A 26,192-nucleotide genomic window follows, 5' to 3' on the forward strand; every position below is an offset into this window, starting at 1 on the left:
TTCCAAGAGGAAGCCATTTACGACCCCCCCTAATTTAACATTTGCCTGGGCCAAGGACAGTGCTTTGTTTAGTTTCCTGTAGTCCCCCAGGTGCTCGACCTTTTTTTTTTTTCCCCCCCGACCAAATGACCTGTAACCGTTACTGGCCACCAGGCCCACTACTGGTCTTCAGTGGTCACGCCACACTTTTTCCCTTGACAGAGCCTCTTGCTCAATCAATGTACCTGCCACCCAGCCTCCAGCTAGCTGGTTTCTTGTTCTGCACATCACCACTGGCTGCACCCCTCCAGGGCATCAATGCTACTGGGGCTCGCCTCTGCGTAGCACTTGCTCTCGTCCCTCCCTCCATGGGAGATTCCCCTCGATTCAGTCTGTTCCCTTCTTATTAACTAAAACAAATTAAATAGTCTTCCTTGATCAGGGCATTCAGGCGAGGTTCACCATTACCTGAAGCCAACCGAGCCAAAGAAGGATATTTGTGAATTATAGTTGTAACAGGGAATGCAATGGTCTTTCTGGCATCCACATAAGCAGAAAGGGTGGTTTGGACTGGGAGTTCCATGCTGAATAGGGAGTCCTTGTCCCCAAGAGGGTAGTCACTGCCAGTGAGGTCCCACTTGCCCAGATGCCTGGCTAGGGTATTGCGCAGCAGCCTCACCTCATAGCCTCAAAGGGTGTGGCTGCCTTCTGGGGAGAAGGGACACATTATCCAGATTTGTCACAGGTGGTACTTTCACAGAACTCTGCAGCCATCCCAGTTTGTGGGGAAATCACGGGCATTGTGCCTTCCTCCTCTGGGAATACAGAACCATAACAATGCTTACGTCTGTGCCGATCCAAAGTTTTTCCATCCATGATTAATCCTTTTAAATGAAACATCAATCCCACAATTCCTGGCTTACTTACTCACTACATAGGTTACCAGTTTCCAAAGATAAGTCAATAATTTGCACTGAGCCCACGACCGCTGCAGTAGCCTCCCAGAGAACAGGCTAGACCAGACAGCTGGCCATGGTTAAATTTTAAAGTCCTTCTCTGGAGGTAAATCACTCTGCATCTCACTGCACCACTGTTAAGATAATATGCATCTTTATATCAGTCTTTACACATTTACAAAGATTTCCACCAGTAGCAGTGCAGTTCACCTCCATTATCTTTTTGAGACTTAAAGCCAGACCAGGGAGCCCTCGTAAAACACATCAGCCTACAACCCAGAAACACCCATACCAACCGAATACACCGCCTGCCAAATTATGTACACTTTCATTGCTGCAGCCCCCAGAAAAACGACTGTGCCTACTACACCTGTCCCATGCAAGTAAACCACAACTTCCTAAACACATCACCCCCAAGGTCGCCATAAGAACACCCAACATCAGCCTTAACAGTACAAGCACAACATATTCTTAAACCCTACACCAGTATACCCAAAACAAGGTCATACAACCTCCTGAAATTGCATTCTCAAGCCATGCACACCGTTGCAACACTATGAGGCACCAAACACTAGGCATCATCCAGACGCCCAACGCGGCATTGGTCAGTGGCGAAACAGAGGAACGTGGACTCCATACGGCTTGTTTACTTTCAAGCAAGTACACGAGTGTTTGCAGACACCTTGAATGTAAGACACTGACCACATCCAGTGTCCCCTTGGCGGACAATATAGGGATCACCCGTCGATGGCCCCACACCCCCTGTACTAACTGGCCTGTAGTACACCTGGCAGGGAAAAAACAACACCTTGGTGGAAAACAAGAGACAACCTCAAGATACAATAACATTGCAACCAAGAAGGAACTGTCTTTGGCTTGGTCCTGCTAACATTGCATGAGGTGACTAGATTCGAAGGCACCGCACTTTTGGAAGTGGCATTCCGGGAAACACACTTGGTTTACTGCAACTTCACACCTGGTAAAAGCGAAAGAAACAAGCTTTTGAAAATTGGACAACAATCAATTGCACACCAACTTGAATTCTTTTTCAAACTGTTTTCTGCTTGTAATGTTTATGTCCTGATGAGGTGCACCAGACAGAAATTGTACAGACCGCTCTGGTTGCCCGAAACTCAAGTCGACAACACCATAGAGCCTACACCTCCCAGAGTGGGCTCTAACTTGGGTTTTACATAGACAAAATGTGAATTGATATGTGTTCATGAGTAACCATGTTGGAACATTTACCCAGTGTTCTTCTCTTAAAATTGTTAAATAGGCACTTCTGAGTAACCAAGATATCAACCCAAATAGATGGGATGTTCTGAGTCACAGAACAGAACTATAAGGATTGCGTATATTGCACAAGTACGAGTGGCGTTTTTTTTGCATGTATGGGGATGAAAGAATATCAGGAATGATATGTGAGATGAGCCTTTGGTTGTTTGTTGGTGGGACAATGTGCGTTTTTGATAATTGTTTTTTAATAGATGTTTTATCAATGTATTCGATATGTCTTTTTGTAAATGTGTCTTATGATCAAAACATGATTCAATAAATACAATAAATGAATTCCGACATGCTGCCTTGAGTCTAAAGCATACACCTATTAAATGGGGTTGTTGTGTTGGAAGGAATTATGCAGCGTTTTTTTACGCATTAATTGTATGGATTAATAATAGGAGGGTGTGCACTGATCTACGGATAATTGCAGTTTTGTTTGATCATTCAGACCAAGGCAGCACCTCCAAAATTCCAACAAAAAGAATAATGCAACATCCACCAAAACAAAACACCATATTACTACACACAAGAAAGTCAAACTAACTGCAAGATGCGACACAACTGAGAACAATGCTGCAACACATTTAAATCGTTGCTTACCAAAACGGAGACAAATTTAGTAAAACTCATTAAGAGCCACTTGCCACCACTTGGAACAAAGCTAAGAATAAACTACTAAAACCAATAGCACACAATTCCCCTATTGACCAATAAAAGAATTCCCGCAATAACCACCTCACAACACCAAGAACAATGCAACAACAAGACTCTACACCAACATAATGGTGGACACACCAACCACCTCAGACCTAATACCCCAACATGCACCTACAAAAACCACAACACTCCCAACCAGAAGAATACACAACGTGCACCATGCAGAACGTTATGCTAACCCACATCTGGTTGCAACCCCTTAAAAAAAATAACTTCTGCACGAACAGCCTCTCAACGCCAGCCAGGAAAATATCAAATACCATGGAAATACAGAATGCTTCCAACAGTGTGCATATGCATGGCACAGGATCGATTTAGGTCACTATACCCGACAGACCCCCGGACAAACCAGTTTAAAAAAAAAAGTGCATATGGTGCCCATATTTCGAGCTGGAACCTCCACCAAAAATAAATAAAAAGAGGAAGAGTGCGTTATAGGGTTAGCCTCTCCCACAGATATAGAAGGACACATCTTTAACAAGCATGCGAGAGAAACATGCATTCGACCAGCTACAACAAGCAGGAGCTATAACTGGCGCGTGGGTATCAGGCATCACCTAGTAGGTAGGAGCTACCCACAAGAACCAGTAGCTAGTAAATGGCGTGCTGCAAAACCAACTTTTATGTGAGGTGAAAAGGTTTACTTTGTCCATTTTATGCAATCCTTGATATTTGAAATGCTTTTATGCAGATTCCCAAATACAGAGTTAAATGTCACATGGGTATGTATGTTTGTATGGCACTAGTTAGCCACTGAGTCAAAAGTAGCTCATGGTAGCTGGTTGTGCAAACCAGGCTCTACGGGTAGGAGCTAAATAGCTCCCAGCTATTTCGAAATCTGGCATGACCATACTTTCAACAGAAGCACTCGGTGAAACGAGACATAGTTGGCACAGCGCAGTCAGAGTAACATTGAAATATCACAGCAAACATCCAGAAACTGCAGCTAAACAAACCTCAGCAGAGATTCTCTAGTAAGGCAGGATCAAATCAACAGGAAACAAAATCAATCTATACATGTCTAGCACAGAAAAGATGACGGACATGCGCAGACAGTGCACCATGGTTTTGCCAATGCCATCTGCTCTTCCAAAAGATCGCTATTTGTAAATGCCCAAATCAATGTCAAAGAATCACCAATGTGAGATGCTGAAATGGAAATGAACTAGAACTGAGATATTTAGGGTGTGTGTCCCACAACACTCCTGCAATCAACTCAACCCAGAGGCGTACCCATCATCTGTTATGTTATGTTATTTCATTTATAAGGCGCCAAAGCCCGAAGGCATCCAGGCGCCAGGAAGAAAGAAGGTAGGCCCTATCTAGTACAACCAGGTAGCTGGATCATGATTTTATGAAAATAGGAAGGTCTTCAACTGTTTCCGAAACATCAGAAGATTGTTTGTATTGCGTAGAGACACCGGAAGGGCGTTCCAGGCCTGTGCGACCTGCACATGAAAGGCGCGGCCATTCACTCGATCTACATGTAGAGAGCAGGTCTTGGCTGAGCGAAGAGATCTGCTAGGTACATATATCTTCAGCCTGTTCTTAAGATATATGGGTGCATTACCGTAGATAAATTTATGACAGGTTGTCAGGAGCTTGAATTGTATTCTAGCTGAAACTGGCAGCCAGTGCAGACTCCTCCTAGCTGCGGATGTGGGCTCTAGATGCTTCATCTGAAAGACTATGCGTACCGCAGAGTTTTGAATCTTTTGGAGTCTTTGTAAATCAATTTTCTTTGCCCCTCCCAAAAGAGCGTTACAATAGTCCACTCTAGGCCGTATTACGGCCCGGACTAATTTTTTCCGGTTTTCCTCTGAAACCAACGGGGCCACTTGACAAAGCACTTTCAGATGATAATTAGTGTTTTTCACAATGGCGTCAACGTGGGCCTTGTTGTCTAGACTGGCCTCCAAATAGGTGCCCAAGGTCTTAACCTTAGATACCACTGGTATCTGACATCCGTCGAGCAAAAAGCTGTTGTACTGAGAACCCAACTTCCCATACAATTCTCTTCATGCACATATGATTAAGAATCCCTGAAAATGCAGCAACCCGGAACGTCACCCTGGGCCCCTAAACACAAAAAACTTAATCCACGAAAAGGTTCAATATAAAAAAAATAAATAAATTTTAAAAAACGCACCGCTACCGCAAGCCAGCATCAACCACAAATAAATTCCCCCTCCTACATCATGAAAAAAATCTGACAGCATTGAAGCATGGGCTGATGCAGGGTAATTGTCATGCAAGATTTATTGATGGGACTTAACACGCGTGGGGTAGTATTACATTGACTAAATAAGGGCTTTCGGGACATGAATGCCGGCATTGTCCGACGGCTAGCTCTCGCCGTTCTCCAACCGTCACCTCTCACTTGCCTCGTTCCATCCATCAAACCCCCTCCAGCATTCCACTGATGACGGCCAGACTGCACCATACTACACATCCACTTTCCTTCACAAGGAACAGGAACACCCCTCACATTATGATTCAGCATAGTCTCTGGGTCTTCAGTAGCTCCTGCCAACCCTTGATGTCCTTGTGGCATATCTGTATTATCTGCCAAGGAAAACGTATTCCCAGACAAGGAACCCCCCCGCCCCCCCTGAAGAACCAGCATCATCACAATTCCTTCCATGCACAGATCCAGCACTATCATCTTTCTCCTCCGTCAACACCATCACCCTCAATGTTCCACACACTGCCATCCCTGGTTCTCACAGCATGCCAAAACACTTCCACCACTTCAATGGGTTTCGACCACTGGCAACTAGCTTCTCTCAACACAACCGGTACCTTGATTCTGACCCAGCAACCAACATATGGCAGCTTTCCTCTCCTGAATTTCCCATTATCCTGCTGAAACATGTTGGTTACCTGCTTCTGCCATATGTTGCTCTACTCCATCCAACTCCACCTTCCTGCTGGCCACCGCACTCATCCACCATGGAAACAATTTTGTGCTGGCCTGCCTCCCCCTGCTCAGTTCAAAGGGAGAAACCCCTGTAGTGCTCTGTGGCGCAAATCTATAAGCTGCCACAGTGTCTCTCACCACTGCCTTCCAATCGCTCCCATTGGACCACGCCCATCTAATGGCGTCCTTAATCACTCTATTGTACCTCTCCACAATTCCATTAGTTTGGGGGTGGTAATTGGCACCAATCTTATGGACAATAGATTTTTCTTCCAAATATTTCTCCATTTCTCTAGACTTAAACTGAGGCCCTTTGTCAACACCTCCTCAGGATACCCCTTACGTTCACACAATTCTTCCACAAATTCAATCACCTTTCAAGTCGTTACATGAGAGGTCATTGCTAGATCCACCCATCTAGTTAATAGGTCGATAACAATGCAATACGTTGGATTCCCATCACTTCATACCGGCCACAACACATCAATGGCTATTTTCTTCCACGGCCCCTCTGGTATATCCCCAAGTACCATGAGGTATTTTACCCCTACACTGTTCATGCAAAGGATACAATTCCTGACGTTCCTCTCCACCTGCAGGTCACACGTTGGCCACCAATATGTGTTCCTTATCCTGCGTTTCGTCTTCACCATTCCTTGATGCCCCTTGTGACCACGATGTTTGATCTTCTCTCAGAGTCCCTCAGGGGGCACCAGCTTACCTCTCATGAGACATCCACCACAGACATGAAATTCATCCCCGACACTCCATAAAGCACCTACTCCTGCATTTCAACTTAGTGTCACTTGCCTTTCTCCACATTTTTCATGACCATCAATTTAGTATCCTTCAACAATACATCCCATTCCTTAATTGGTCAACCTTGACAGGCAGTGTGCAGTGTAGTTCTTCGCACCTGGAATGTATACTACAGTAAACTCAAATTCCTGCAATATGGACACCCACCTCCGGCTCCTGCTTGAAACGTTATCTAGACCTTTCGTAGCAAAGACTGCCACTAAGGGCTTATGATCCGTGTGTATTTCAAATTGACACCCCAGACAAAGCTACTTAATTTCTCAGTGCCCATCTGACGGCGAATGCCCCTTCCTCAATTGTCGCATACTCCTTTTCCAACCCTTTGAGCAAGCAGGAGGCAAATACTATAACATACTCTAGCCCTCCATGAAATTGTATCTAGGTTGCTCCTACGCCCACATTACTGGAATCTGTGGTGATCACTGTCCGTCTTCCCCTTACATAATTCTGTAAGGTTGGTGATGCAGCCCGAGCTTCCTTTATATATCGGAATTCACTTTCACACTCTCCGTCCCATGTGAATTTCTTCTTCATCTTCAACATGCTTATCTAAATCGCTGTGTGGTCCGGAAAACCGCAAATTAATTTAGCATAGTACCCCGCCATGCCTAGAAAGGTCCCAAGTTGCTACGTGCTATTAGGCATCACCATGTGTCTTAATGAGTCCAGCAGGTCTTTTTGGCAAAATCCCTTCTCCGGAAATTACATGTCCTTCCTGTTGATTTTTCTTTACCGAGTACCATTCCTACCTCATGCAGTTTCCTAAATACTCTCTCCAACCTTCTATCGTGTTCTTCGTTCTCTGCATAAATTAAAATATCATCCTGAAAGAAGATAACTCCAGTTTCCCCATCCAAAATACGGTACATCATTTTCAGAAACACAGAAGCTGCTGAGATCAGTACAAACGGCATCCTTCGATACCGATATAGGCCCTCCGGAGTAATGAATGCTGTCAAATGTCTGGATTCCTTATGCAATTTCACTTGATGGTAGGCAGCAGTAAGGTCCAGCATAGAGAATATTTGCGCTGAATCCATTGTCGAGATCAATTCCTATATGTTGGGTAATGGTTGCCTCTGGGATTACGCACTTGTTCAGTTCTCTTACATCAATGCACACAGACTCTCCCGGAGATCTTCCGGACCACAACCAAGGGGGATACCCATTCAGACGCATCAATATTTTCAATAATCTCTTGCTATTCTAGCTTCTTTAGTTCCATCTTTACCTCTAAGTACTAATGGTACATTGCACAAATTTTGCGCAATTGGATTCCCACCTCCTTTGAGTAAAATGTGATAAGTGAAGCCTATCCCACATCCTATGGCATCATCCTTAAATATTTCCGAATGCATCTGCTCTGTGTTTACTTCAGCACCTTCAACTAAGAACACCAATTCCATTACATTCGGATCTAGTCAAACATTTAGTAACTTCTGGTGAGCCCAAATGAGAAGGGAGGAGCCTCCACTTTTTGAAACAAATGTGACCTTCAGCTTGCCTCTCCTTGAACATTAAAACTGCACTGAACCATCTTATTAGCTCAATCCTGACACCCCCATACGCCTTCGGTCTGATATCTACTTCATGCAGAAATTCCAGCCCACAACTTTTCCATACTCTCTCTGGAATGAGCGTATATATAGCTCCTGAATCCACAATCATGACTATAGGATGCCCATTGACCACCATTGTCGCTCTTGGTCTGTCGACCACTTCACTGAACACCATAGATAGACAATGTTTGCCCGTGCCTTCATTCTTGCTCCTGCAGCACTTGGCAAGATGTCCTCTTCCATCACAATTTCTGCAGATAATTCTCAATGCTGGACAGACTGGACTGCTTGCCCAATGTGACAGACTATCACATCTGTAACACGTCCTGAGAATGGCTCGTCTGTGCTCCCCTGCCATGGCTTTGGTATTCACAATCCTGCCTCTGTACTCTCCCTCTCAGGTATCTCTTCTCTCACTGTTGAATCTCCCTTCATACCTCGTCCTCATATCTTTATAGTTGCTGGCACCTCTCCTCCCATCTTGGTTGCCTACAGCGGCTAGTGCTTCCCCAGCACCTGGTGGCGTGTTATTCACAGATGCTTTTAACAAGATATCCTTAACTCTGCCCTCCAGTGTTTTTACACTTTCTTCCGTGTGCTCTACCTCTTTGGTCATCTTCAATACAACATCTAACGATGGGTCATGCTCTGTCCATAATTTCTCTCTAACCTCGCTACTGCTACACTCCAACATACATTGGTCTCTCAGTCTTTCCTCTATTTGCAGGCTCTGGACAGTTTTCTCAAAGCTGTGATGTACTGCTCGACACTCTTGTCCCGAATCTCTCTAATATGGTGTTTTTCTTCTCATAATGCTTGTTCATCTTCTGTATAGCTTTCTCATACTTGTTCATGTCCCCACATTCATCAGCCGGGAGGTCAGGCAAGTCTTTATATTTTTCTTGGCCAGCCTGTCCCAAGCAGTGTAACACCAAGTATTTTTTCCCTCTACACTGTAATTTGTGCTGCACACTACATTGGCGTAGTGTTCAAAAGTCTTGAGCCATCTCTTCCATGGCAATGCAGGTAAACCAATCTCAGGTAAAAACATTTGAGGAGCCGGGGCACTGTGTTAACATGTCTCCCGCACCTCCTCCAGCAGCTGTGGAGGTTTGAATGTGGAAGTTTATTTTTTATGGCTGTTGGCCTCCAAATGTCCCAAAGTCTAATCAAACAGTGCGAGTTCTCCACACAATATTGCCTTAAACAGTCATTATTCCACTTCCACCCTGGGTTGGAACAAATGTAGAGTATAATGACCGTTTCTCTCTTCTCACTCTTTCTGGTCCCTTTACAGGTTTTTTTTTTTGCATTGGGATTGAAGTCAGCCAAAGTCACTTTCTTTCCAGGAGCATCTACATTTGCTGATACATGTAGATATGGCTGTATAGGAAACAAATATATTGCAAATTAAAAAGGAAAACAAAAACAAATAAAAAAATAAAAAAGAACTGTGACGAAGATGCTGAATAAATGAAGATGAGACCTTTAGATGATGCCTGGCCTCTTAAAATGGCCGATGGCAACGTGCTAAGTACTACGTTGCTCTGTCCTTTCTTCTAATGCGTGGCCGTCTCAGCCGATTATCCCTTAGGCTCATGTGCAGTGAGACGCAGACTTCAATATCCTAAACCAAGTAAGCTATCAAGTGTTGCGTCGCTTGATCAGCTGCTGTCAGCACCGGAGCACAACGGGCCCACAATTGCCGTGCTCTCACCCAAGTGCAGCTGGAGCTTCAGCCAGAGATTCCTCGACGGCCTGGAGTCCTCGTCGTCACTGAAGCATGGGCCGACGCAGGGCAATTGCCACGCAAGGTTGATTGATGGGACATTACGCGTGGGGTAGTATTACATTGACTAAATGCATTTTAACAGTAATAAGGGCTTTGGGGACATCGATGCCGCCGTTGTCAACACCAACCATGCTGATAGCACACACAAGCACAAAAGCACAACAGTGCTTTTGCAACACCAACAGTGCTTCAAGATACCCAACAGACCCTTTGAATCCCACCAGCTTACGCCCCATCTCCAATATCCCCAACATGGGTACCGTTTTACTGATGAGATTGACCATCTGCTCTAACTTATATAAAAAGAAGGAAATCCTGAACCCCCAAATTAGCAGTGTAAACAGTAGACCACACTGTTCTTCTGCAATGCCATTAACGTTTCCGAGCGTTCCCTCATGTGACCATCATCCTGGTAAAACCCTGCAACTTCGGCTCCCAACCCCTTACTCTGGCATGCAGAGCCCACCAAGGTTCTTCCCGTTCTCCTTTTAATACATATACGAAGCAGTAAAGAACTACATTCAAATTTCACACCATATACCCACATGATTTTTAAACTGGACCACATACTGAGATCAAATCCCCATACACCTCTGTATTAGACAACAATTCAAGCCTTGAAATCAAGCTGTGCATTATGCAGGAAAACAGAAATCATTTTTTTGTAATGTCCCAAAAACATCCAATTTACTTGCCACAAAGCTCCAGTGCTTTGCCCCTCTCAAATTCGCCGCTTGCAGTCAAAACAATTAAGGGTGATCCTCGATGCCAATATGCCCCCCAATTCCCAGATTTACAAGATACAAGTCCCACTTCCAAGTCTGCATGAACAGGCGCATCTCACCAATGAGAGACATCTCGAGCGAGTTACGGGACCATTGAAATAACCTTGAATAGGTGCTTCCAAAAAAGATTAATCGACTCCAAACTCGTCCAAAACAGATTGGCTATGGGCCTCAAAAGGGAAGGACCACATTGTACCCGTCACACTTCACGGATTCCCTAGGTCACACAGAATAAAAATGCAGACCACTAAATCACTTCTTGGGTTTTCTCGAAGAAGGCCCTATCTATTTACGACCATACTTCTACAGACATCACACAATAAGGAATTGACGTCAGCCAGCATGAAAAAACGCTTGCACAGCCGAGAAACTGACACAGAGGAGACCAACATACGAAGATGGACAATATATAGCATCTAACAATCCTTATCCCCAAGATCAACAGAAGACCATGAGAAGTGGAATTGTTGAAACAGGTCTTAAACCTGGCACAAGCTCCCTTATCCGTTCAGAATAACTTCTCAGTAGAGTCCAGTCATGCACTGAAGGATAAATCCCAACTACTTCCTGCCACAATGTTACCAAAAAATCTAGACATCTACAGACCTTGTACTGCCCATTTGTATTTTAGATAAAACAAACCAGATACAATAAGTAACCACATACACTTTCAGAGTTATAACCCTATATATGTATTCATCAGAAAGGATATATAATCAAACCAGTTCCTAAACACAGAACCATTTGTGGCAAGTGTTTGCATTGGACACACGTGAGAAAGGAGGGGAACTTATTTTACATTGGATCAGCACAGCACTTCAAACGTGCGATTTCTCACTAACCAGAGACATCCTAGCTGCACTATGAATAGTTTCAGTTCTCATTTACTCGTCTACCCTTATCCAATTATTAGCAAGGTTGGGATACTGAGATTACAAAACTAAGATTGTGACCCCCGCCCCCTCCACGTAAAAGACAATCCCAAACAAATATTTTGGCTACTTTGTTGTTAATCCTTGGTACCAGAAAGATTTTAAAAAATACTGTTTTTGTGCCCAGTCAGACACTTTGCCAATTACCATACCCTGTCGAAGGGGTTCCTAACTGATTGTTATATTCACACTGGCGAAGAGAGGCAAATGAACATGTCCATCATTGCTTCGACCCTCTCCTCGCTCGATGGTACAGAAACATTGTACCATGCTCAGAGTCTACCCCTCCCCCACAGGAAAGTAGCTCAAACAAGTCTATAAAGGCCAATGAAGTAATGACACCCAGAGTAAAAAAAAGTAATAAAATCCTCACAAATTACTGAGCAGAATAATTCAAAACGTGGTCCCCACACACGTGACTTGCAGTTGGCAGAGAGGTTCTGTTCTATTCATTGGAACCAGACAGACCTTCGTTCCTATCCATCTCATTGGGACAAAAGATACTATACCGTGTAATGTTGAGGATAAGAGATAGCCCTCCTAGGAAGCAGCTCACTGTTGATGTTGGCCTTTATCAGGGACTGTGCCAGGAGATCTTCCCAACCCGGAATTGCACAACTATTGCATGTTGAACTGTGTATACAAGAATCATTTGTTGATAGTAAAAACTGTTGTTGGAGCAGTTCAAAGGAAAACGTGTTTCTCAAAAATACATTATCAAAGAAATGCTTTGACTGTCCATCTCCTAGTGAAGCGAAGCTCAAGAAATTCAGGGAGATCTTTATTGCTACAAGGGGTCACTCAACGCGATCACTCGCCATCCCAGAACCGTGGTGGCTGCTCGGGACCTGGCCCTTCTAAGAGTGGAGGAGATTATTACTGTTGCACTCTCTCCATTAGCCCCTTTAAACTTACAGGGAAAAGAGGGTGGAGAGACGCCTGAGGGCAAGACAGAAACACAGGGTGAGCTGTGCCATCATTGAACAGGGTAATTTAAAAAGCAAGCTGTGCTACACAAGGGTCCGTTTTATTAGCGAATCAACAGAATTGCATAGCAAATTGCTATGCAACACTGCATATGCCATGCCTTGCTAACAAATCTAGCCCACTCATTCACTTTAGCACATAACCTTTCCTACAGCACTGTGCATCATATCACTGATCCTTAGTTATTGTACCAATGCAGTTAGTTAACCGGTTACACTGAACGGATGGCCTTACGCTTTCCTCTTGTCTGAAGACTCATTATCACCTCTTATTAGCGTTTTCCACCTAATTGGGCACCTGCTTGCATTTGGATAGTCTGGAATTGGTTGAGCATTGTGAACGGTTAAATTACCTTACCCTTTCGCAGCAGTGTAGTCTACAAAGGAGGCCGTACAAATCAGGGACACACAAGAAGAAAAAAAAATACAAATAACAGTGCTCCACCACTGCCCGCAGTAGCATTCTCACTGCCCGCAGTAGCATTCTACCACCAGCAGTGCCCATTACCCCATCAAAAATACCTTGCACACAACCAAAGTGCCTCACATCCACTGCCAAACCCCCAACACTCAGAAAAATCACCCTGAAAAATAAGATAAAAAAATACGTTCAACTCTTCCAAGAGGGATCCACCACTTCCAGCATTGCCCCAACACTAAACTCAGCAGCACCCTGAAAACACAAAATTTCCAGGGCTCAAAACTGCTTTTTCAACAGTGCCCCACTGACAAAAACAGTGACACGGACATGGCCTCTAGTGCCCCACCACCATCCTCAAGAAGTGCACTTCCTCTTAAACCAGGAACTGAGGATATTACTCATCAACCAAGAAAGGCCCCTGCTGTAAATGCACTATTAAAGACTTTTCAACAATATCGGCATCGACCATGCCACTGGAATAGACTACCTTGCTTCTGGAATAGATGACCAAATGCAAACCTGACCACATAGCAAACTCACAAACTTAGGTGTGTTTTCTCCGGTTTTTAAATTGCATTTTGAAAGTAGTGCCGGTCTGTGGCTTTGCGTCCTAGCAAAAGCACTCATCTAGCTAACCTTTCTACCACTATCTAAGTGCCTGTCGTTTTGTCCAATGGTCTACTTGTCTGCTTGCACCCTGCCCAGTGTCCTTCCCTAGTGTTCTCAACCTACCCCTTCCTCCTCTCGGCACTCCCAACCTACTTATGTGCTCTCTGTCTCTCCTATCATTTCTAACTGATTCTCTATCGACTAACCTGCTCTCTTCACTAAATCTGGCAGGAAGAAGTTTAAAAAGGACATTCTGGTCACAAACCCAGGCCTTCCTATCGCAGACACCTATACCAGTGCCTCCTCCAGGCGAACCTTCACCGACATCCTCTTTGTTGCTCCCTCGACAGACCTATGGACTCTACATATAGTTTCTATGCTCTCCCCCTTCTCTTCCTCGCTCGTTAATGGTGACACCCAGTGGGAAGCCCTTGTGGCTTCCTTCCACTCCTTTATGGTCATCATTAATGTTTACTTAAATGGTACCGTCTTGGGCCAAGGCTCTCAAGCCAACCTTCTCCCCTTTGATAAACGCTTCCTGCGCCTCATCAATTTCCTTTCTTCTCAGGCAGTCCCCTCTCGCCTCCGTCCACAGCTTCCTTGCCTCCCCCTGCTGTCTCCTCCTTGGCTTCCTTACCCTAGCCTCCTTCCTCTTCTGCCCCCCCCCCCGGTTGCTTCTACACCTCCACAGGGCGTAGCTCCCCAGAAGTCTTTCAAGGATGGCAACCTTCTCCATATTGCCACTCTCAACTGTCACTCTGCTGTCAAACACTCCCAACATCTGCTGTCTCCAGGAGGAACTTGACCTTGATGTCCTCGGCCTCGCTCTCCTCCCTGATGGCTACAAGATCCTCTCTGCACCCCCCTCCGATGGATTCCTGCCTCTGTCATTCCTACGCAGGCCTGCTCCTCTTTTGAATGCCTCATCTGCAGGCTCTCTCCCTCTCCTGGCCATTCCCTTACTGTGGCTACCATCTATTGGCCACCTGGTCAGATCTCCGTCTTCCTCTCTGAGTGGGCAGATCTCTCCTCTTCTCTCCTGGTCTCAACCACTCAACTCCTCCTTCTTTTAGACTTCAACATCCACCTGGATGCTTCCTGTCCTTCCAATGGACTCTCTCGTGACCTTTGCGACTCACTCTCCATTCTCCGATCTGGCCCCACTTATGCTGCAGGGCACACTCTGGATGTTCTGATCTCTTCAGACCTTCCCCTTTCGTCCCCCTGACCACTCCTCCCTCCTGGAGTGAGGGACCACTTTCTCCTTTCCTCCCATCTCACCCTCCTTACCCTTCAGGCCAAGCCAACCCCAGCACTGCCACCTACCTTCTCGGTTATCCGACCCATGAAGCGTGTGTAAGTTAAGGCTTTCGCCTCCACTTTCTCACCCCCCCTGCCGCCTTGGCTAACTCACACTCGAACACAGCCCTTTCCATGCTCCACTCTGCTATATCTGATTTTCTTGCCCCCGTCATGAGGATCCGCTTGAAGCCCCAAAGCCAAGTGCAACTCTTGGCACGACTCAGACCTTATCAACCTTAAATGCAAGTGCAGGGTGGCTGAGAGGAAATGGCATGCTTCTGGTACATCCTCTGACAAACTGGCCTGCTGCCTGCTCCAAAGGCAATACCGGCTCTCTGTCCGCACCAAGTAAAGAGCCCACATCCAAGCCTGTGTCTCCAAAGCATCTAACAACTCGGCCGCACTCTTCGGCAAGGAGCTGGCAAATCCTGCTGCAGTCTACCTCTCCTGTCCCCTCCAGGCCCTCTGCACAGCCCTGGCTTCTCATTTCATCTCAGGACAGCCTGTCCTCTCCCTCAGTCTACTCCCTGCTCTTTCTCTGGCAAACTCTCCCCCCTGCTTCTCTGCCTTTCCCCCCCTGTTCTCCTCAGACAAGGTTTCTAGACAACAAGTCCGATGTATGAAAGTCTCGTCAAAACAGGTTCACCCCAGTTCCTCCAAAACCATCAAGGACCAAATTGATACCCTGGTTCCTGCTCTGGCTGATTTCTGCAGCCACTCCTTCAACTGGAGTCTTCCCATCCCCCTGAAGCACTCCCGTGTGCACCCTCTTAAGCCGCCCTCTGCCGAGCCTTCCTGCCCAGCTAACTATCGTCTCATCTCCATCACTCCTTTGCTAGGCAAACTCCTGGAAAAACTGCCATCTTCCAGATTAATCTTCACTCTGAATCTGTTGGCTGTCTCCACCACCATCAGTCTGGCTTCAGAGCTGCCAGAAGCACGGAAACTGCACTCCTGAACATCCGTGAAGACCTGCTCTCCAACCTCGATTCGAACACCCTGTGTCCTCATCTTACTTGATCTCTCTTCTGCCTTTGACACAGTCAACCATGCCATCCTGCTCCACTGTCTCCGTGATGACCTGAGTATCACTGATCAGGCCCTGGCTTGGCTGACGACCTTCCTCTCTGATCGACCCTCCCAGGTCCAACCTGGGTCCTCCTCTCCTCCATCTCTACCTGTGGTGTTCCCCCCAGGGCTCTAACCTCTCTCCCTGGCTGTTCAACCAATACCTGGCACTTCTTTCCCACCAGATAGCCGCTCTCTGCCCCAACTTTCAGTGCTATGCGCATGACACTCAGTTCATTTTCAGGCACCCTTCAGCCACCTCTTCTTCTCTCATCCCTGACTGTGTCTTACAGGAGTGGTGTGCCGCCAATGATCTCTGCCTTAATGCCAGTAAGACCGAGATTCTCCTCATCAGCTCACCTGCACCCTCCATTCCTGTCACTCTCTGGCCAGCCTCTCTTGCCCCTCTTCCTGCTCCCACCTGTGAGGCTAAAAACCTCTGGGTCATCTTCGACTCCACACATCTCTAACGTCTCTAAGAAGTCACACAACCAGCTGCACCTCCTCAGAGGTATTCTTCCTTTCCTCTCCTCCCCCCGAAGCTCACTGTCTCCAGAGATCTGGTTCTCTCTAGGCTGGACTACTTCAACCGCCTCTTTCTAAATCTGCCTGCCGCTACTCTCCACCCTCTGCAACTCATCCAAAACAGGACTGCGAGACTTGCCCTTGGCCTCAAGCCCAGGGAATCGCATCTTTGCAGGACTGAAATCTCTGCACTGGCTCCCAGTGCACTGTCCACAAGGCCTTCTGAGGCCTGGGACCTCAGTACCTTCAACTCTCTCTTCCTAAATATCTTTCTTCTCGAGCTCTTTGCTCATCCGCCTCCAACCCCCTCAGGGTTAGTCGCTTTTACAAGCTGCGAGTTGGTGGTAGATCTCTTTCTTCTGCTGGGCCCTCCCTCTGGAACAGCCTCCCTGCAACTTTAAGAGAATCATCTCGGTTCTGGAAGCACCTCAAGACCTTACTCTTTGCTTCTGCTTTCTCTCCTACTCTCCCCTGCTGATCTTCTGACTGAATCTGAAACTGCACTGGTTTACCTGGCTACGCTCTGATCTCTGGCCCAGGTCCCCCCCCACCAGTTGCACCTGCACTGCCCCCCTGGCAAACGTTGCACTCGGGGACTGTTTCTGTATCCCTACTAGCACTTGCCACTGGCTGGCTGCACTTCTATTTATTTTCTTTATTTATTTTACTGTCATCCTATGTACTGCACTGCCCCTCCCCTGCACTTGCACGATCTCAATGTCACCTGGCCCAATAGGATCGTGGTCTCTGTCTTACCTCCGTTTTCCCTCCCTTGCAACACTTGTGTATAGGCGCGTTATAAATGCCATATCATATAACATGTTTTTAACAAAACATCCACCGAGATATAGTCACTCTTTTAAATATATATATATATATATATATATTTTAAAGATTTGTCTAGCCTAATTATAAATTGAATAAGGAGCTGAACAAAAATGGCAATTTTCAAAAATCTTTTCCAAATAAATTTCTTAAGCATTGGTTACTTCAATTCATATTCGTTTTGCGTCGCAATCCTTAAACGAATCCCTCATGATGTACCTTTTATACTAAAGCGCAAATGATGTAGGTGTAATACTTAAGTGGACTATGAGCAATGCCCATACACCCTTGTCAATACCATTTCTCACAATGCTCCACCGGCAATGCATAAATACCAAGGACACCAGAGCCACAACACCATCCAGAGAAATGGCCCAAAAGAGCCTCGTGACACCGCCAGTGTAACATACTAAAAAAAAATGCAAAACTGCCACTGCAAATCTCTCTGAACGTTACAATAATTTTAGTCTCATAAGCCCGATCTTATAAGTAAGGATTGCGTGAATTATAACATTATTAACATTCCCAAAGTGCACACGTCATATAGGGTCTTCTCGGTTAAAGAGGCAGTCTTTGAGGTTTATGCGCTGGTCTCACAAAAGTAATTTTACTTGACGCGGGGAATTTGCATAAAGGACCTGCAACGCGTCTAATGAAGTCCCCAACGGCTTCACAACTACCACGCCCAAAGTTTCAGCAGCAGCTTACTTTCACCAGACGGGCGTACAGATAAGTATACTCAATCCAAACAGTTCCTCGGCTGATTTTATTTTCATGTATAGTTGCTACAGTCGACGTTACAGGCAAGTCCTATATAATGATGACTATGCATTCATTTTAATTTACACTTCTGTCATTTACAAGAGGATGGGGCAATATTTTTTTGCTATGTACTTTGCGTATTATTTTAAATAGTTAATAGGGCTGGTTTATGGTATTTTTTTTAACATCTTAGCTTTATTTTCCAACATTATGCATGGCATCAAAATAAAACCTTTACATTTCTTTTTAAACAGTTGGTAGCCAATGACATTTGAACGGCCATTTAAAAAACAGCATTGGCGATGGCAGCAGTTTGGGCTCGTTAACGCACTTGCCAGGCACAGCCCTAGTGGTATTACCTGGCCATTGCTGGCAAAAGGCGCAAAATGGTGCGAGTACCCGTGTATTAACAGCCGTCCCTGGCTGTTATACGCAAGCCAGACGGTTGTCTTTGTCAAAACTTCTTTTTAACAGGAATTCAGTACAGGACACGCATAGTACGAATACATCGAGCGGCTGGAGGCATTACGCCAGTAGCGGGTTTACAACTCAAATGAAGTAGTTCAATCTAAAAGACTGCTTTAAAAACTCCAACAAGCACTTCCAATACAAACGGTAAGGATCGATTAAAGCAAGCTCAAGGAGTCCCCACGAGGAGGCGTTTTGGGCGGGTAAAGGCAGGAACTGGGTGGGAATGCCCTCTCCGGAGGGTGCATAGATACTATGTACGTTGGCGGGGTGGGCGACGCAGAGCTTCCTACACCACGTGATCACAATCTCTAAACCAGGGATTAAAGGTTTCTTGAATAGCGCGCTGGATACGGAGCCCCTTTCTAGATGCATGCAGTGCCTGCCGCGAGGCCTGCATTTCATTCTACTGGACCAGCATCATGACTTTAATTATGCGCCCAGTGTACGTCCAACACCCACATCCCCACCGGGATAAGAAATCCGTGGGACGGGCTCTTAGGCATCGTGAAGCAATATTTGGGGGCGGGGCCCCAAAAAGGTACTCACGCTGCCTTAAAGTAGCTAATAAAGCTTTAAAAAAAGGAAGGGCCTATGTAATTGAGCCAATCGAATTGACGTGTGGAATCAAGGGGCAGCAATTCTGGTTTAAAAGATGTATTCAAATGATTAATGCGTGTACAAGTTTTGACCAAAATAAATATATTTAACTTTAAAAACAGATCAAATCAGGGGTGAGCGCATCCCCCAGTTCTTGATGTTGGGATGCTAAACATCTAGCAACGAGCAGTATTGCTACTCATTTTCTAAAGAAATGTGTTGAGGGAGTACCGTTTGAAGAGCCCTGGCCCAATGGGGATATTTATAAGAGACTGCCAGGGCTGAGTCCTGGCCCACTTAAAGCCCTGCCACCAGGCCTCTTCAACTGACATAGACAAAGCTCCCAAACGGTCAGCAAGTCCAGTATTACACAAATAACCTCTGCAAAGGATTCCAGGTGGTATTAGAGTATTTGCACTGGTCCGCTCCTGCCAACACCTCTTTCCAAAGGGCCGTTTGTCCTATCCTCCCTCCCCAATACAGTTGGGTAGTCTAGGATGTCACCCCTAACTACAAGGTGGAATAGTTCCTGTAGTTCAAAGCCAACCAGCTTTAATGTTATGTTGCCTATGGCCACAGCACCTGTGTCAATGTTCTGCCCCCTGCACACTCTCCATGGATCGTAGAGGGCAGGGACTATGTACAACAACAACGCAACAAAATAGCAGGAGCCTTCCCGTCAACCAACAGCAACCAAACAGGAATCAGCACGTGGTCTCCTGACCCCCATCTCCCCCCAAAAAAGCAATATTTTTTTTTGTAAGGGTGCTTAAAAGCACCATAGCGCACTCGGCGCTTGGTCCCTCTCCCCCTACCCACCCCTTCCTGGTTTCCCTCTGACCGCCTCCCAACACGCCCACTCCATCCGGATTGGTCCACATACCCCACATCAAGGACACCCTAGGGCAGCCCTCTGGCAAAGGACCCCAAGGCAAAGGACGGCCCCAAGATGTGTCTGCAGGGGACGCCAAGGAAGCCAGCAGACGCCAACAAAAATGAGTGTGGCATGGGTGGGGTGTAGAGCAATCACTCTACTCCAGAAAGCCCCTGTCACTCTACCTTACCCTCCATAACGTAGACTGCCATAGACTTTAATAAATCAATTTTAGGAATACTTGTGACCACTATGAATGTATTGTAAATGTTGCCTTGTGATGCAGATTAACTCACTTGCCATTTTAGCATGTGCCACACTCGTAAGGACAATGACAGAGTGACATAGTATTAGCATGTCCACACTTAGCTAGAATTGTGCATACTAGTCTGCGTCGCATCTAGATAGGTTTTGATTGAAGGATAGCATGTCTGCACCCAGATGAAACTTGGAGATTAGCATGTGCCACACTTAGAACTGTGAACACCAGCCTGCGCCGCTCCTAGACAGGATTGTGAATGTTAGCATGCCCACACCTAGATAGAACTCTGAACATTGGCCTGCGCCGCTTCTAGATAAGACTGAAGGCCAACAAGTGCCACACTCAGAGAAAACTGTGAATGCTAGCATGCTAAAGGTCAGGTAACCCACTAACCAATATAACCTCAAACTCTGCATACTCATCTCGCTGATAAACTCACACAACCATCTCTCACACCACAAGCTGCACACACTTCACAACACTGCAACAACACATAAGCCGGAGCAACAGCACACGCTGACTGACACCGATCCAATACCTGCACCAAAGCTCAGTAACTGGTGTATACCCAGCTGAAGCTGCCAACAGAACACCACTCCTCTCACTATCCTACTCCCTCTTCACCTTACTAACCCATCCCACTTTATCGTTTACAGATCCGCCAGAGCGCCTGGGGACCAATTCCGTTGGTGACGGTGCGCGGTACACATACCTTTAACATTTAACCTTTAACACCCACCTCCGCTGTGATGTCACAGATATTTATTAGGAGGGTTGTTACACTTGGCCATTTAGTCACATAGGGAAGTCACAGCTTTCAGAAAGATAAACATACAACAAAACAAATAATGTTACTCCGTCGCGCCCGAGAAAAACGTGCATCATTTTCATCACAGGGGCCTATTGCACGAGGGCTGAAATACCGATGAATGTCCAGGGTTATAATTTTGCAGGACGGCTTCGCAATTCTGGCGACGCCGAGACATTAGAGGCACGGCCATACCTTAGCTTTATGCTGTAATTGGAATGCTTGTTTAGACAAGAAGTCACGTCCCTTACTTATATTGGGAGCATAGTATATATCTGGATTCATGCATGGAGTGCCGGGGGCGTGGAAAAAGGGCATGACGCAGTTTTTCATTCTAAACATCCGTGCAGCGGCGGGGACCTTGTGCGACCATTTTCTTTCACAAAACTGTTACTTGAGAGTAGAGGACCTCAAGTACCCGCTTCAACAGTTGGGTTACACCTTGAAATGAGAGGGGGTGGAGGGGTCGAAGAGCGTGCATGTGGAGGGGCACAGCTGGGTTACATCGTGAAACGAAGGGGAGGAGGGACCGAGGGAGTCACAAGTGGTCGCTCGGAGGGAGCTCCCTTCCCCTCCCTCGACCCAGGCCCGCCCCGTCTGGCAGTTACGTGGGAAACTGTGGCGCCCCCGATTTTTTTTTTCCTTGAAAACGCTCCCCACAGCGATAGAGACACTTCCATGCTGCTGAAAATTGTCATAAAACTGGCGCCGAGTCACCCCTCTCCTCAATCTTCTGCTGAAGTTGGGGTGCGCTGTGCTCCTTCCCACGCTCACCCCCTCCCGCGTAAGCCTAGACATACACGCGGGTGTTCTGTACGGCATCCACAGCCTTAATGCACGCAGCCACGCCGCATCCCCACCTGCCCAAGAGCAGCGCGAAGCAGCGAACTCACCCAGAAGATGAAATTGAAAACGAAGAGCATGTATTTGATACACTTGGTGCAACCCTCTACTCCCATGGCGGCGGCGGGTCCCTGCGGCTGCTGTTTCCGTTAGATGGTTAGAGCGGAGCTGTGCACTGCTTGATCCTCCAGCGGTGATAGCGGGGAGAGGAAACCTCAGCTCCCTCCTTCTCCCCTGCCCCTCCCCCCAAGCCCTGCCTCACTCAGGCCGGCCCCTCCCACGGACCCCGTCGCAAGGTCTTTCGGGGGGTGGGGACGAGGGAGGGGTGGGTCACGTTCCTGTACCAAAGCTGAACCGCATAGCTTGGGCGCCAAGTAGCAAGGCCGGCTGAATGCCTTCGCAGGCATGCGGGGAATCCACGGACGCACCGACAACACAGTAGTAAGATCGTCTTTCGATGTCGGCGTAAACTCGAACAATCCATTAACGGCAAAAAAAAGCACAGACGACTTCGCACAACCAACATTGATAAACTGTCCTGAGAGGTTCTTATACAAAGCCAGACGACACGTCGAAAAAGTGTCATGAGAGTTCGATTAGACCCCAATAGGCATTCGTTTCTCATGTATTATGAAAGAAACACGTGTATGAGGTATTGAAAAAACTTGCATTGAATTGAAATATGACTTTGTTCAAGATTACAAGACCCTGATGAAATATATAATCAAATCTGTCATTCTCCCATATTTAGAGGGTGTGCCTGCCTTGTACTCTTGTCAAACCCCCAATAAGCTCAATGCCTTCCATTAACTCCAACTGGCTCACCCATCCTTGGGGCCTCATCAGGTTGAAGGTATGCATTATGGAGCTACTTGAGAAATGTTTCCCAGGATATTATAAAGGTTGACTTGGCACAGCTGTATGGTCTGTCTGCTGCAATGGAAGGGCTTTGGCCTGTAATATCTGCAACGCAAGTTGACGCCTTGCCATTGGCGTTGCAGTCCACAGAGCATACATCTCTAACAATTCAACCTCTACAGTATCTCCTTCGATGCCTTACAGGTCAGAAATATTTCCCCAAAAAGTGCTGCTCAGGCATCTTTCTTGGGGTCCGTACTGCATGTACATGGCGCCAGCGTAAAAACACAATAGGAACATTGAAGCGACCCTGCATGATGGTAGACCATAAACAGACCACAAGGCACACTAATTGCATCATGGGAGAGTGTAAATAGTCCAGCGAGAAACGGACTGCAGGCTGGGATCTTGTAAATAGAACCCAGAACTCATCTGCAATGCCAAACACCACATCACTGTCGTATGGGGGGAACGCAGAGCCCATTGGCACACAGGCAAGGACCTGAGAGAGTTTAGAGGCCACCAAATGACATGCATTGGGATGATTTACAACCCACAGATACACTGACAACATAGGCGCTAATTTTTATGATCACAGTTTATTTACTGGCAGATTTACTGGCAGGTGCATGGTCTCCGCCAGTACATTATGGACCGTGCAATTATCATGCATATACTGCACAGAGCTGGGGTCGGTGGCAGTGACTAAAGTTCGCATCCGCCGTACCCAGCAGCTCTGTGCAGAATATGCAGATGCCTGCCTGCTGCCCATTTGATTTTCACAGGGCTCGAGTCCTAGAAAAAACCTAGGGGGCGGGAGGGTCTCTGACACATGCATTGGGAAGTGACATCACGAGAACTGAACATATCTTAAAATGAAATATGCACATTTAATTAAACTTTTTCACAATTAAAAAAAAGTGCTCGTAAGCATTTGCCAAGAAAATAGATATTCGTATTTCATTGCTGACTAATTATAAAAGGCAAATTACAAGCTTGGTGTCTCACGGAAAAAAACATATTTCTTTTACTAGAAGAGGCCGTAGACAGATGTCGAAAAAACAGGACAGTGAGTTCTACAAAAACAACATATTTTATTCTTATGTGACCATCATGGCTAAAAAATACAAATAGAAAATACTAACAATCAAGAAAAACTTTTGTTCAAGTATCTGATGTCATATGTACATCTACATGGCAAAAGAGTTTAAGTGTAACAGGCAGTGGTCCAAGTGAGCGGAACGTGGGGAGCCGTGTTCCACTACTTTTATTTTTTACTGTTAACAGTTCCACTACTTTCTGCAACCATTTTCACCATTCCGGAACTGTTCTTTGTGAAGTTAAAGCACACTTCTCCATCATATAGCAGTTACAGCCAAATTGAAATCTGTTTCAACTTAATTGGCTGTCAACCAGCATGGCTGCAACCCTTGCAAAAAGTTTTGCGCATTGCTCCCTTCCTGCTTACTCTGTCCCCGCCCCCTTCCCCCCAACTCCCGCGGGGCACACAGTCCCGCTACTTTTTTTGGTACACTTTGCTAGAGAATAAGTAAGGACATTGGACCTATTCAAACAGTATACCAGAGAGAAACCCAGCCCCCACTTTAGTTAGGGGAAGCGAAAGCTGGGTGGCCACGTGCAGGATTCTTTCGTATTTTCAAAGCTCTGGTGGGTACCTTTTGGGTTGTGCAGTTATAACTTGATTGCTTACCAGTAATCTCCCTTATAACCTGTTTAATAGCTAATAAAAGTGGAACGGCTTGCAGTGCCTGGTCACAAGGCACTGCTCACGGTTCCCCAGACTGACACACCCTAGAACCCGTTCCATATCCCTGAGCACAAGAACCATCAGTTGGCGGTCCCTGTGGTTGCAAAACACAGCATCTGCTGCAGGCCTTCTCTTCCCTCTCTATCCCACCCCGTATTCCCTCCTCCCCTGCATAATATGACATCATTGTAATCCAGGCTCAGTCCGGGGCCTCCGCGCGTCCTGCCTGCACTGGGGGCTTCCCTCCAGGACGTCTCGTTTCTGCTGCTAGCCCCGTACAGATAGATCTCTTGCCGCCCAAAAATCCTCATCTGGAATTAATAGAAATATTTAGCTTCCGTATCCATGGAAACCGATGGTATTGTGAAAAGCAGCGTGAACTGCGGATTCCAGTCCAGGGGTTAGGAGGCCCCTTTGCACACTCCGGAAACAGACAACCCCTGCAGCTCAACACTCTGTTAGGGAAGAGTGTGCAGAGCCGCCAATAACAGGCCACTTTACCATGTATTGCTCCCAGCTTGTGGCCGCTGAAACCTCGAAGCTGTTAAATGGAAGCAAGGAGGGGCTGTCTTCCAGTACTTGCTTCCCTGTGAAAAAACCTTAGCGAGCGGGAAGCAGATGACACCAAACATAAGTGGAGCAAAACAGGCCACCGTTTATTTTAAGAGTGAGGTTACAGGCAGTCTCAACACTGCTGGATGATTATGAACCAGACTCACAACCATAGCTTTCCGGCGGCCTTTTGCCATTTGGTATCAACATCAGTGGACCTGAATCACTTGATGAGGTTTAGTGTCACTTAACGTCAAAGTTCTTTGGCCTTCACTGCACAAAAAAAATCAATACTCTCGTATCGGGGAAAAGTTCGCTTTAATGTGACAGGCCACAGTTTACAATAAAATGCTAACCTAGCTCTTTGGCTTTACAGACTACCGAACATTAATGCAATCCTTCATTAATTCCTGTTCCTTGATTCCTGTTCCTTGTTCCCTCCCATCCAATTCCTCACAGCCTTCTTTCCCCTTTTCTCCCCTGTCTTCTACCGAGGCCAGACTGCTCCTTCTTCCATACATCTTCACACTTCTTGTACACCCCGGGCTAGCCTGTCTGTGCAAACAGTGCTGCCCCCTCCCTTACTGCGCTAATACCCCTTTTTGCTTGCCCCAACCTTCCTCCAAAGGACTATGTCCCTGGGAACCCAGAAAAAACCTCCCCCGAGGTATTCTTTCTGCCCCACTCCCAACTCTCATTTTCCTCCACCTTTTTATCAATTCTTCCACTGCCATTCTCAAATCGAGCGAGTAATATTAATTACTGATTACCGACAAGTGCACGCCATCCTCTCGAAATACATCAAACTCCTCGTACTTAATGTCCTGGTGTGCCACTGTTCGCACCCGCCAGGACCTGCACAACATTACCATTTCCCTTTTGATCTTTTTCTGTATACGGTCAACTGCCTTCACTTTC

The 26,192-nt window shown here is 46.3% G+C and overlaps 1 protein-coding gene and 1 long non-coding RNA gene across 3 annotated transcripts in view; one reads left to right on the forward strand and one right to left on the reverse strand.

Moving 5' to 3' along the window:
* Nucleotides 1-22,393, reverse strand: part of CD81 (CD81 molecule) — a 226,960-nt gene extending 204,567 nt beyond the window's left edge. The window contains exon 1 of the mRNA XM_069623935.1: nt 22,147-22,393. Coding sequence (XP_069480036.1) covers nt 22,147-22,212 — 66 coding nt within the window. The 5' untranslated portion in view covers nt 22,213-22,393. The remainder of the gene's footprint in view (nt 1-22,146) is intronic.
* LOC138503872 (uncharacterized) overlaps nt 9,698-26,192 on the forward strand; it is a 57,948-nt gene continuing 41,453 nt past the window's right edge. Inside the window, exon 1 of one of the 2 annotated variants that reach the window (XR_011279724.1) lies at nt 9,698-10,075. This is a non-coding gene — a long non-coding RNA (uncharacterized lncRNA). The remainder of the gene's footprint in view (nt 10,076-26,192) is intronic. The other variant, XR_011279725.1, reaches the window with a different exon arrangement.

Source organism: Ambystoma mexicanum, chromosome 11, assembly GCF_040938575.1.
Source record: "Ambystoma mexicanum isolate Mex_15411 chromosome 11, UKY_AmexF1_1, whole genome shotgun sequence".
Lineage (NCBI taxonomy): Eukaryota > Metazoa > Chordata > Amphibia > Caudata > Ambystomatidae > Ambystoma > Ambystoma mexicanum.